This window comes from Littorina saxatilis, linkage group LG9 (genome assembly GCF_037325665.1).
Source record: "Littorina saxatilis isolate snail1 linkage group LG9, US_GU_Lsax_2.0, whole genome shotgun sequence".
NCBI lineage: Eukaryota > Metazoa > Mollusca > Gastropoda > Littorinimorpha > Littorinidae > Littorina > Littorina saxatilis.
In genome coordinates, this window is record NC_090253.1 from 26,924,334 (window position 1) to 26,938,314 (window position 13,981).

The 13,981-nt window shown below is 40.7% G+C and overlaps 1 protein-coding gene across 3 annotated transcripts in view; it reads left to right on the plus strand.

The window, feature by feature from the left end:
- LOC138975741 (ribosomal protein S6 kinase beta-1-like) overlaps positions 1–13,981 on the plus strand; it is a 54,380-nt gene that overhangs the window by 27,641 nt on the left and 12,758 nt on the right. For 2 of the 3 annotated variants that reach the window (XM_070348489.1, XM_070348490.1), the window contains exon 16: positions 526–666. In XM_070348489.1, coding sequence (XP_070204590.1) covers positions 526–666 — 141 coding nt within the window. Of the gene's footprint in view, positions 1–525; positions 10,803–13,981 lie in introns of those variants that run through there. The other variant, XM_070348488.1, reaches the window with a different exon arrangement.

The window sequence follows — 13,981 nt, forward strand, 5'->3', positions numbered from 1 at the left end:
CAAGTAGAAATACATGTACTTGTAGCCCATAAGTGTTGTGTGACATGGCTCATGAATGTGTGCATTTGACTGTTAACAGACAGTACAGCTGGTGTTTGTGTGGTTGACACAGCTCATGAATGTGTGTGTTTGACTGTTAACAGACAGTACAGCTGGTGTTTGTGTGGTTGACACAGCTCATGAATGTGTGTGTTTGACTGTTAACAGACAGTACAGCTGGTGTTTGTGTGGTTGACACAGCTCATGAATGTGTGTGTTTGACTGTTAACAGACAGTACAGCTGGTGTTTGTGTGGTTGACACAGCTCATGAATGTGTGTGTTTGACTGTTAACAGACAGTACAGCTGGTGTTTGTGTGGTTGACACAGCTCATGAATGTGTGTGTTTGACTGTTAACAGACAGTACAGCTGGTGTTTGTGTGGTTGACACAGCTCATGAATGTGTGTGTTTGACTGTTAACAGACAGTACAGCTGGTGTTTGTGTGGTTGACACAGCTCATGAATGTGTGTGTTTGACTGTTAAGACAGTACAGCTCCAGCTCCCGCAGCCCCATGATGACGGAGGGAATCTCAGCGACAGGCGTCAGCAACATGTCCCACAGCCGACTCAACGGCCACGCTGGCGACTTTGAGGAGATGGACACCACGGGCGGCCACCCTAGCAGGTCAAAGTCAAATCCTTCCTCCCCCTCTAATGAGGAGTTCGCTAACGAGCTTCCCTTCCCCCCAGGGTCCTGTAACGTAGGGTCCGTTTTTGCTCCCTTTCAGACCAACGGAGTGTCCCTGCCACACTCGGACAGCAATCGCAGCAGCCCCGTCAACATTCCCGGCAGGAAACAGAGCCCTGTCTTCTGTAACCCCCTGCCGTGGCTCAACATCTCCGAGTGCGATACCATCCCCGTCAAGCAGACCTGCCCTATGGACATCCCCACGCGTAAGACCGGCAAGGGTCGGGGAGGGGTCGTGCTCTCGCCCTGCGTGGCCTCCGACAGTGTGGCGGGCTCTGCCGGGCGAAGGAGGGGAAAGCGCAACGGGCGAAAGAATTGATAACGTGGGAGCCTGTTCTCCCTGTACGGAGGGCAGGCCACTGTACTAGCATTTTTCTTTTGAATCTTTATTTATTATGCTGCCTTTTTTTTCCGCATGGAAGGGTTGGGTTGTGCTTCATCCTTTTTATCTCCTGGATTAAGTTAGATAGGTTTTTCTTTCACTGGTGCGTCGGTGAGCAAATTCAGTATTGTTTTGTACATATATTTATTTCCCAGTAATAATGACTTTGATTTGCTGTGCACTGCTGAAAGTTGACCTATATTGTACTTGCCCCCGTCTGAATTATTCTCAGGTGCTGGGGAGATATTTTGCACAGGGTGTAATAACTTTTAATGGGCATTCTTGTGCTTGTTTGTCATGTAGTGTGTTGGCGCAAGATATATACCAAAGATATTTTATAACAGGCTGCCAGTCCGTGTCAGAGTTGAGGGCATGTGTTTGCGTGTATCTTTTTGTGTTGAGAAAATATGTTATATCTGTTGGGTAAAAGGACGCATTCCAAAGTGTGTAACTTTGTGATAGAACATTGTTGTTTCCCTGTACGATACTTTGGGTGGGAAAAAACAAAAACACGGGCTACTGTGAAGACAAAAGTAACGCTACATTCAAATTTGAAAGGATTTTGTGTGTGAGTGTGTGTGTGTCATATTTGACATTTTAGGCCTCACTACTTAAAAATACATTCCTTCCTGCATAAAGAATCTTGTAAACCACAGTAGATCTGCCCAGCCTTCTGCATGACAAGAATGTCCTGTCACTTGCACAGTCACCACTAATCAGCAGTCTGGCTGCTTTCTGCACACAGTGAGAATTTGTTTCTGAATGCCGGGAGCACAGAAGAAGTTTCTGAATGAATTTTGTAACCGACACCTTTGGTAATCTGCCAAATGAATTCAGCCCTCCAAAAGCAAAGCCTGTACAGGAAGATGTCAGGCTTTGGTATTTTTTTTTTCTTTTTCTATCTTAGGTATCCAAGTTGAAAAATGCTCTTATTCCATGTGAAAGCTCGAAAAATACTGTTGTGGTTTACAAGATGGCTTGCGGTTTGAAGGAAGGTATCTTTAACTTACCTCATTTTAGACATTTGCTGCCGCAGTTCTGTATTACCTCTAACCGCAAGGCCGACTTTTAAAATGCACCTGGTAGTTGTGTCACAAACGGCAACCTGAACCTGTTCATTGTTAATTTGAAACATAGCAGAATGGTAGATTTTCTGGAAGAGGTGTTTATTTTCAGCTGACTGAAGTAAAAACTTGTTACTGAGTGACGTAATTGAGTGCATGGAGTTGATCAACTGTGTTAATAACTGAATGCAAGGAGTGTGCTAGCTTTAAAAAAAAAAAAGAAAAAAAAAAGAATGAGGCATACACAGCGACTGAGAACGAATGTGCCACAGAGAAATACTTGTGCGTACTGACATTTGCACGTCGGAATAACCTTTTGTAAAAGAGTTGTTTTCATTGAAAAAGATTCAATAATCACAGAATACCAGCTGAATATTTAATATGTCTGATAGTCAAGGGTTTGCATTTTTCCACGCAGGATTAGCATTGGAGAAAGAGCGGCACATCATTTTGCAAAAGCCATAAGGATTGCGTAAGCGAGTTTTCAGATGCGTTGGATACACACAAAATCATGCGTTAATGTAAGCCTTGTGGTTGCTGATTGTTGAACAGAAGAAGATAGGCTTTTCATGCCGTAGAGACAGTTCAGAGTGGCAATGGTAATAAGAGCGATTAGTTCCAGATTTACACAGAGATTTTGTGTCTAAGTGTAGCACAGATTTTAGGATTTGTTGTGTAATTCCAGTGAGCTGTTTCTGTGATAAGTGTACCAATCAAAACGGCTAGTCTTCACTAGACACTACACTTTCATCGATCACACTTTGGTCAAAATTCTGGTCCTTCTGGTTTAAAGCTGTTTGTGCATAAGTTATTTATTCATGTTTGTGTAAGAAGGGGAAAAACAATGTTGAAATCCCAGCCCTTTTCTTCCTCCCCCCTCCATCCAGTGAGACGAGTTTTCTTTTGTTGCTTCTTGTTGTTTGTTTGTTATTTTGTATGTGTGTCACCTCCCTTGTTCTCATAAAAAAATCATTGAGATGAATGGTGGGCATTCTGTGAAGGATTTTGTTGTTTCACTTACAAAACAGACATTCTTCAGCTTTCATAGGCGAGTAAAACACACTGTTATGGATTCTCTTGGTGCCTGCTTTGTTGAAAGCGATTGGAAGATCAGGAAGATCCTGCATGTAAAGTTTTTGTTTTGATGATGTTATGCTTGAAAAAGACGAGGAGAGGAATTGTATCGGGCTAGGGTTAGTGTTGTGGCCAGTCTTCAAACCTACATCTTAACGCAATCAGAAAAAGTTCACCCTAAAAGAGTCAGTTTTCTGTAAGCGTGGATGAAACACAACCCATCAGGAAATCCTGCCTTGAATACATCTTTCCTGGTAGTTTTCCTGAGTTTCTGATACCTTCAAGAAGGAGAAAAAACAGGAAAAACTGAGCATGTTTGGTACATCAGCTGTTCCCCTTTTTCCCCATCCCCCACAACAACCCTCCCCCTCTTTTTAATGATGTGAATAATTTAAGTGTATATAATATTTATGCCATGTACGGGTATATGTAGAGAGAAAAGGGTTTGTCGTTGCCAAATGCTAACTTATTTTGAATATTTTATGTATTAGTTGCTGCCAGACATCCCATATGTTTAAAAATCTGTCTTTTAACCATATTTTAAGAAATGTATTGTTTGTTTATTAGCCTGCTTCCCAAAGGGTACAGAGCTGTGTGTGTGTGAGGATATTTAATGCACACAAATCTTTCGAATTGTGTTAGTTTCAACCAATTCTTTGCCTGCTTGTGTGCGTCATTTCTGAAAAGAGTTGAACACAAAATAATCACTGAACTCGCGTTCAATTCAGCCATGGTTATTGTACACATTTTTTTTCTGCAGAGGAATGAGGGCTCACGAAGAAAGATTGTGAAAGTAATGATTGAAGACAGTTTTTGTGTGTGAACAAGGCTGACTTTTAAGGGTATGGATACACCTGGCTGGACATCTCCCTCATCGTACAGTAGAACCCTCCCTTTAAGACCCACCAATTTAAGACTTCCTCTCTTTTAAGACCTTGCTTTTTTAGGGGGAGATTTTCTGTTCATAGCCTCTGAAAATGTACCTCTACTTTAAGACCTGATTTTATCAGATTTTTGGAGAGTTCAACTGTAGCTTTTACTGTGTGCACATTTCTGACACTTGCAGAAGTCTCTTTCTTCCACCTGGATGGGCAGTGAAAATGTTCTTTCAGTTTGTAAAAGTTCAACAAATGTTAATCGTCGTCGGACTAATCTGAGACATTAAAATTAAGCGGATGGGATGGCCCATCATCTTTTGAGATGCCATCCTTTTCACCACCACAGTTGTGCCCAGACTTTTACATGTGATCTGCGCATCCTTTCACTGACACACGCTAAGATTCAACAGCCTTGCTGCTTCTTGTGCACTGGGGATTTCTTACTCAATTAGGGCGGGGATGTAGCTCAGTCGGTAGCGCGCTGGATTTGTATCCAGTTGGCCGCTGTCAGCGTGAGTTCGTCCCCACGTTCGGCGAGAGATTTATTTCTCAGAGTCAACTTTGTGTGCAGACTCTCCTCTGTGTCCGAACACCCCCGTGTGTACACGCAAGCACAAGACCAAGTGCGCACGAAAAAGATCCTGCAATCCATGTCGGAATTTGGTGGGTTATAGAAACACGAAAATACCCAGCATGCTTCCTCCGAAAACGGCATATGGCTGCCTAAATGGCGGGGTAAAAAACGGTCATACATGTAAAATTCCGCTCGTGCAAAAAACACGAGTGTACGTGGGAGTTTCAGCCCACGAACGTAGAAGAAGAAGTTGCTGCATTAATTTCACAGGTTGATATCGGTGTCAGTTTAAATTGATTTCGCAAAAATTCCTACTCCACACAGAGAGGAGCCAGATGTTGGTGCGTGTCAAAGTGAAAGTGTGTTGTTAGTCTGTGTTAACACCTGGATGGTGGCATTATGGGGTTAGTGCTAGGACTGGTTGGTCCGGTGTCAGAATAATGTGACTGGGTGAGACATGAAGCCTGTGCTGCGACTTCTGTCTTGTGTGTGGCGCACGTTATATGTCAAAGCAGCACCGCCCTGATATGGCCCTTCGTGGTCGGCTGGGCGTTAAGCAAACAAACAAACAAACAAACACCTGGATGGATCTTTGAAGATGTACAATAGTGTCCACCCAGGAATGAAGGTGATACCTTTGACTGCAACAGAGTGCGGGAAACAAACACTGTATACAGTGAAACCCCCTTTTTAGACCTCCACAAATGTGAGAAAATTAGTCTTACAAAGGAGGGAGTCTTAAAATGGGGGTACATTTACACAGGTTTTGAACAGAAAGTATGAAAAACAAGTTTTAAAAAGGAGGGGGGTTAAATTGGGGGGGTCTTAAAAGGGGTGTGCCACTGTACACTGATACAGAGCTTCATCTTGCCTGATTTATTCCCCCTGGAATAGGTGTGTCATACATCTTTCAATAGATGAGCAGTCATTACTATACAATCTTTCCAGTGTATATTTTGTAAATACTGTTTTATTTAATGTGACATTTCTCAGAAACGTGTACTTGTTTACCTTTTGCATTTGAACGAGTTTGTCTTTATTGTACAACTAACATATTAGCTGAGGCAAGCATGACTGTTCATCTACATTTACAAATGCTTACAACGATGACTAGAGTTGCACTTTATTGCCGCATCATGACTTGATCTCCCTCAAAAGTTCTGGAATGTCCCGAGTTTCTTAGGTGTATATATGCAAGACATTTTTTTGTAGTTGGAGGTACAATGTAATAGAAAATAACTCATCGTGAAAGAGTGAATACCCTTGCTTTTTGTGAGACAAACAACCCACGGGCCAATCACTAGCGATGGCAGTGACTGAAAAACGACGCACCAGGAGCACATTTGTCTCCCAAAAGCAAGGGTATTCACTCTTTCACAACCCATACAAACCCCAACATCGTCGATTGCTCCCCTTCAAGCCAATCCGCCCCCCCTCCCAAATCGGTTATTTCATACAGATTTTAAGGGGAAAAAAATTTTCAATTTATTTTTTATTTAGGGTTCAGTTTATCCCTTGCTTAGTTTTTTGTTCTAATAGATTGAGCAGAAATTATTAGTGTGACAAATTTATCGGATGGGGGGGGTCAAACATCGCATTATTTTTTGTATTTTTTGACAGGTTTATTTGAGAAGGGGGGAGGAGTGTTGCTTTGGAGAAAATATATAAATTATATTCAACATGGGTAAAACTGCTTTCTTTCTTTCAACATTTATTTATTAAGGCCAAAAAAAAAAAAAGGTCTGTTTACGGTAACCCGACCGACCCTATTTTTTTCGCGCGACCCTAGACTTTTTTTGGGCATTTGGGGGAAGAAAAAAAAAATCTTGGTTTTTTTTGCAAAATAACGTAAAAATATGGTTTTTTGGAAAGAAAAAAAAAAAAACAATCCCGACCTACCGACCCTATTTTTTTGGCCTATGTTACTGTAAACAGACCTTTTTTTTTTTTGGCCTAATGTGGAACTTTTTTTTTAAACAATAATTTTGCTTGTGTGCCATGCCAGAACTTATGCAAATTGCCAACCCTGATGCAAACTTGTTGTTGTTGCTGCTCAAGTAATACATGCTCTCATGCTGAGTGAAACGGTACTATGTTCTGAGATATCTCATCAAATACTTATCTTTTTCTTGTTGCTTGTAATATATGGCTTTTGCTTGTGAACGGCTGTATTCGTTTTAACTTTATCATGAACTAATCGTTAGTATTCTTGTTTATTTTACCTTTTTTTCACACAAGAAAAAGCACCATGATACTTTTGAGATAGGATAGGATAGGATAGCCTCTTTCACCAAACTATTTTTTGTGGTGTGAAAGTAGAGTTTTTGAGAAACAAATTTGTTCATTCAAATCTAGTGTCGGTCAGTAATGGGTATGCAGCCTCTTCCATTGGTGTAGCACTTTTTATCTGCACATGTTTTAAGCTACATGTTAGACACCCAAAACGTCAGTAAGGTACATAAATTTGCTTTTTTTCTAGACTGGTTAACACCCTCTCTCTCTTTGTCTAGCTCCCCTCTTCCATATCTCTTAAGGTATACATAACAATCAGAAAAGAAGCTTTTGGACAATACTTACATTTTCCGTACATGAAGTGCATGTGCAAGTGAATGTGTGCATGATGAATGTTTGTTTGAGAACAGGAAGTTGCGTAATTTGATGGTATGTCGTGACAATCTGAAGACAAAATACTGAGAGTTCAGTGCATCAGTGATACAGATGGGCAGAGTGTTTGAACTTCCAAAAAACAAATTATCGTTGAAACCAAGATCTGCATGTACAGTCCCAAATATATATCTTTTTTTCCTTCTCCATGCTTGTGTTGCTGTCAGTGAGCATAATTATTCCTCTTGCCATAATCTTTTTGTGTGACATTTGTTCGGAAAGGAAGATGTCTCTTTTTGCCTTGGCTGCGGTGTTATTGTCTCTTGAAAGTTTGCAAAGGAGTCTCTTTTTCCTTTGAAATGTCACTGGATTGAATTGTACATACATTTTTGTGGATTTTGATTTTGATATTGCATGATGCTGACTACTTCATTGCCTAATATGTACAATTCTTTCGCGATGCTGACTACTTCATTGCCTAATATGTACATTTCTTTCGCTGTCTTCTGCGTAACTTTTGGTGAGTGCATTTTGAGGGACAAGTCGACAACTGACAAATTCATCAAATTTGTTTGCTTTGTGTACTAACCAGGCAGGAGGCTCTGCTTGTCTACTGCTTGATGTTTCCTCATTTTGTGTGTTGCATTTCAAAACTACTTAATGTGACTTTGGTTTATATATCTTTATCTCTTGCTTTATGCTAAACCATGTGAGAGGTTCGCATCTTGATAACGATACTGGTTCCCATCTCTCCCCCTTTCCCCGTCGCGATATAACCTTTGTGGTTGAAAACGACGTTAAACACCAAATAAAGAAAGAAAGAAAGAAAGAACAATACTGGTAGTGAGGCTTGACGTAACATTCTTACAGATGCTTATTGGAACTTGCATCTTGCCTCGATATATTTTTTTCTTCATGCACATTTGTGCTGAATTTTTCAGAATACCAGAGAAGATGCTTTGAAGGCCCAGTACCATTTTTATCATTTGCTCAAAAAAATCAGATCAGACAAACTTGGTCTGACATGTAAAATCAGGAATTGGTGGTGTGATCTTAGAGACACTTTTTACTGTGTGAACGATGATGTACACCAGTGCAGATCTAACCATGCTTTTACGTGGCATTAAGAGCATACCCCCCATGGGTTAGAGGGAGTCCCATATTGGTTGGGACGAGAAAGAATTTACCCGATGCTCCCCAGCATGTCGTAAGAGGCGACTAACGGATTCTGTTTCTCCTGTTACCCTTGTTAAGTGTTTCTTGTATAGAATATAGTCAATTTTTGAGTCACTTGAGAAAATGTGACTCTATGTAATCGGTCAGTGTTAGTCTGTCCGTCCGGCCGGCCGTCCGTCCGGCCGGCCGTCCGTAGACACCACCTTAACGTTGGACTTTTCTCGGAAACTATCAAAGCGATCGGGCTCATATTTTGTTTAGTCGTGACCTCCAATGACCTCTACACTTTAACGATGGTTTCGTTGACCTTTGACCTTTTTCAAGGTCACAGGTCAGCGTCAAAGGAAAAATTAGACATTTTATATCTTTGACAAAGTTCATCGGATGTGATTGAAACTTTGTAGGATTATTCTTTACATCAAAGTATTTACATCTGTAGCCTTTTACGAACGTTATCAGAAAAACAAGGGAGATAACTAGCCTTTTCTGTTCGGCAACACACAACTTAATGTTGGGCTTTTCTCGGAAACTATAAAAGTGACCGGGCTCAAATTTTATGTGAACGTGACTCCCAGTGACCTCTACACTTTGACGTCTGCTTTGGTGACCTTTGACCTTTTTCAAGGTCACAGGTATGCTTCAGGTATGCATTGTGTTGTGAATAGCAATTTCTTCCTGTCCATCTGATGCCTCATATAATATTCAGAACTGCGAAAGTGACTCGATCGAGCGTTTGCTCTTCTTGTTGTAAAGATTTTAGTCAAGCAGTATGTAAGAAATGTAAGTCCTTTGTACTGAAAACTTGCATTCTCCCAGTAAGGTATATTGTACTACGTTGCAAGCCCCTGGAGCACATTTTTGATTAGTGCTTTTGTGAACAAGAAACAATTGACAAGTGGCTCTATCCCATCACCCCCCTTCTCTCCGTCGCGATATAACCTTGAACGGTTGAAAACGACGTTAAACACCAAATAAATAAATAAATTAAGAGCATCCTTCCAGTTGGACACATACCAAATATCAGAAATGTGGCCGCTTCCTTTACAGAGTTTTTGTTTTTTTTGTTTTTGGCTGAACGAATTTTGTTACTGACACAGAAAGCAGCCAGGTTTGTGTGTGTGCGTTAAAAATTTAAAAAAAATTGTTATTTATTTATTTATTTATTGGTATGTGTCTAAATGGAAGGATGCTATTGCCATGGTGATTCTGAAGAAAGGTGACACCCGCTTGTTTTTACAAACAAAACGGACGGATTTGAAGATGTGAACAATTTTAACTCAGATGGGTGGTACGATTAAAAACTGTGCCTTCACATCTTTTACTGCCAGAATGGTTTGAGTTGTAGTGATGTACAAATGTCCATTTTTTTCAAATCTTGCGCCATGACCCATTGGGTATTTAGACAGCCAGTTATCCTTTTTTTCTGTGAAGTTGTTTGCAGAATGATGCTTTTGAATCTTATTCTGAGCTTTGTGTTTTGTTTTAATGAAACTGACCCAACTACATCGTCAAACCAAAATGTGATTGTTATTACTGAGGTTTGTGATCAACAAAAATGTTTTAGCCATATACGCGCCTTTTTTATCAGATGGTCTTTAGATGAAGTCGCTCTCATGAAACGGCAGAGTGAAGTGAAATACAGAGTTTTTCTTCCGTTTAACAAAGGCAGTAACTGTTCGTCTTTGGAACAGATTATTAGAAATAAAGACAGTGCATGTACCGTAATTTTCAGATAAGGCAACATAAGTCATAAGATTAGTTATTGTCTATACAATGCAGCTATGCATGGATAATTGTGGCTTGACTTCTCTTAAAATTGATATTTAACATCAAATATCCAACGCTACCAATTTTAAGGCGCACTTACTGACTTTTGGAACAAAAAAGATGTTGGCGCTACCAAGCAGAAGGCATGTAATATTTTTAATGTCCTATTTGGTTGTCTTAAAGCAGGTCAGATACAGAAGATTGAGGTTGTAATAGCAGTGTATGTTAACAGTGCACGGTAGACCCGATTAGTCGCATTCATGAAATGCAACCAAATATGAGACACATCGGTCGGTATTGAGGAAAAAAGTGTTGCCTTAGAGTTCAAAAATAAAATTGCGGTACTAACTGAAATGACTAGATTTGGGGGAAAGGAGGAAGGAATAGGTACATCTCAGCTTCACTCTTGCATTTTCCTAAAGCTGTCTGTTCTGTCAGTCTCACTCTCTTGTCTGATGATATTACGAAACAGTTTTGAAAGATGTGAAAGGATTTGAATGTATTGATTGGCTCGGCGAGAAAATGTGTGAATTAAAATAGCTTTTAAAAACTCATTCGGTGTTGTGTGTGAAACTTTTTTCTTTTATGTTGTAAGACTGCATGTAAAAGCAAACTTTACCTGTGTTTCTGAATCTGGCTCTAAGCATTCTACTCTCCAATCTAAGCATTCTACTCTCCAATCTAAGCATTCTATTCTCCAATCTAAGCATCCTATTCTCTTTCTCTCTGCCTGCATGCTCACATGTGTTCTATTACAAGTATTTGCGCGTCATAACGAAGTAGGTATTTGGCATTTGCATAGAAACAAATCTGCAAAATCATGAGAGTGACTACTAAAGAGACCATCTGGTTAAACAATAGACATAGAAAAGTGTTCCAGTGGGTTTTAAGTTTCAAAATGTTCTGTGCCTGAAATGCGTTGTGAGCATGCAAGTTTACAGCCAAACCTTTTTCCTCTCTATTTTTGTCAAGTCTTTGTGGTGTCTGAATTTTTTTTTAAAGTTGTCCCATGACAAAGAATTTGTACGTCATGCCTCAAATGGAAAATTGCCTCATTCGTGAAACGGGCATCAGATTGCTTAATTCATGACATAGATAACATGCTGCTTAATTCCAGTGTTCTGCTTAACATGTGATATGGACCATCCCTCTACTTAGTCATATACCAGAAATGAACAGCCTGGGTGCGCTCTGTGCACGGTGGGCATTTTTTGATGAAATGATTTCATTAAACAATCAAACAATGCCTACTCACCACAGCAAGCTGTCGGGGTGATTATTTTTGGCATAAAACCAATTGGAGGGATGCTATGATCCCATGCAAATACCTGGCCAGATCTGGGATCGTGAACCGAACTGTTTTCACGAGAAGGAGTGTGTGCCTTTAAACGTGAGTTTGCTCTAACTCTAAGCTGTTGTTCATGAATTCAGCAAAATTGGAAGGTCATTTCACATTTAAGGCAGTGTTCTTGTGTATTTTACGAAGGAGGCAATCTGGCTGCCAATTTCATGGATGAGGCACTTTTACATTTTAGGCATGACACATTGCTGCACACACGTGTGGACTAAATGCATTCTGGGTAAAAACATGAATAGTCGGTTCTACCTGCAGCTCTCCCAGGTAGCATTTTTAGTATCGAAACACAAGCATTGAGAAAAAAAAATGTTAAGTCCTATGTACTGGAAACTTGCATTCTCCCAGTAAGGTAATATATTGTACTACGTTGCAAGCCCCTGGAGCAAATTTTTGATAAGTGCTTTTGTGAACAAGAAACAATTGACAAGTGGCTCTATCCCATCTCCCCCCTTTCCCCGTCGCGATATAACCTTCGTGGTTGAAAACGACGTTAAACACCAAATAAAGAAAGAAAGAAAGAGAAGAAAAAAAGGATGTTGGCTTTCAGTAGCTTTCATTTTTGCTGATTTTCTCAGTGCACACTACAAACTCAAAAGTATGAGCACAAGAAGACAAGCAGTATCCTATTTTCTGAATAAAATCATGCCTTTTCACAGGAGGCAATAAATCTATACATGAATAATAAATATGTAATATTGCAAGTTGCTATAGCTTGAGAATAAGACGCACACAAGTGCACATTCAGATCAAACAGTGGAGGATGGATTAAGAAGTCACAGTCTGAATATGGAACAGAGGTATATAGACCCCAGTCTCCGGACTCCCACCCCCGGCAAATATGTTTATGGTACAGAATCGGTGCAATCCAAATTTGACTTTAAACACAGCTTCGCAGAGCTAAATTATACACTGTGCTGTCGACTCAGAGTCGAATCATGTGGCAGTGAAAAGTCATAGTCACAGACAGATAATTTGTGATATATACAAACGTCTGTTGCAAGCATGCAGCTGAGAAAGGACGGAGGGCGGGGATGTAGCTCAGTCGGTAGCGCGCTGGATTTGTATCCAGTTGGCCGCTGTCAGCGTGAGTTCGTCCCCACGCTCGGCGAGAGATTTATTTCTCAGAGTCAACTTTGTGTGCAGACTCTCCTCGGTGTCCGAACACCCCCGTGTGTACACGCAAAGCACAAGACCAAGTGCACACGAAAAAGATCCTGTAATCCATGTCAGAGTTCGGTGGGTTATAGAAACTTGAAAATACCCAGCATGCTTCCTCCGAAAGCGGCGTATGGCTGCCTAAATGGCGGGGTAAAAACGTTCATACGCGTAAAAGCCGTGGGAGTTTCAGCCCATGAACGAACAAACAGAAAGGACGGAAAAACACATAAAATGCTGGTAAACAGTTCAACATTTCAGGTAAGCCTCCATGAATTCATTATTTTGCCTGGTTTGTTTTTATGCTGTTAAAACCCAGTAGCTACAGAAGTTTAACAATTGTCCAAAATTCATATTAAATCACTTAAAATAAAACTAGCCCAGAGAAGCACACACATATACAAAGACATGTGTGTTGTGCGCACAAATATTCCTGCATCATACACTCAACCAGCCTTAACAGTAACACATTCAACTCTCTATAGCTCAAAACTAGTACTGATGGAAAAGACGAATTCTAGAAAATAGCTCTTTCGGCTTTTATGGGTTGTAAAAGAGTTGCTTTTTCTTGGAAACATTGAGGCAAGCTAGACGTTGATTGAACTGTTACCTTCATGGCAGGCAATATGTGTTTAAAGATGTAGGCCTTTAAAGCCCGACCTCCTCTACAAAACTTTCCCAACTGGGGTTCCACAGCCTTGATCAGCTAAGCTGTCAACACAAGACCTCGTGGGTCAATTAGGCGCTGATATTAGTGCCAAGACTGTTTGTTTATCTAGTGCGTCCATGCTATGGCTGATTTCTGACAGCTCCTGTAGGCTAGCATGTACCCTGGGACAAGGATATTTACGATGCAGGAGCTGTCAGAAGTCGGCTATAGCATGGGCGCGCTAGATAAACAAACAGTCTTGGCACTACTATAAACCCTAATGGACTCCACTGAACAAACCACCACTAGCACGAGGTCTTGTGATGACAGCTTAGCTGATAAAGGCTGTGGAACCACAATAGGGAAAGTTTTGTGGAGGAGATCGGGCTTTAACTGCTTCTTGCCCTCACATGGAGAAGATGTGATCTGACTGCTGGTGAGAACACACCTCTTTCTGACTTGTGTTTGTCAAACCCTGCACATCCCTGTGTGGTGCTGTTGTTTTGCCCTCTGCTTTTCATGCTTCTGTGAGTTCTTCCACATAACATCCCCAGACATTTTTTCAATCAATG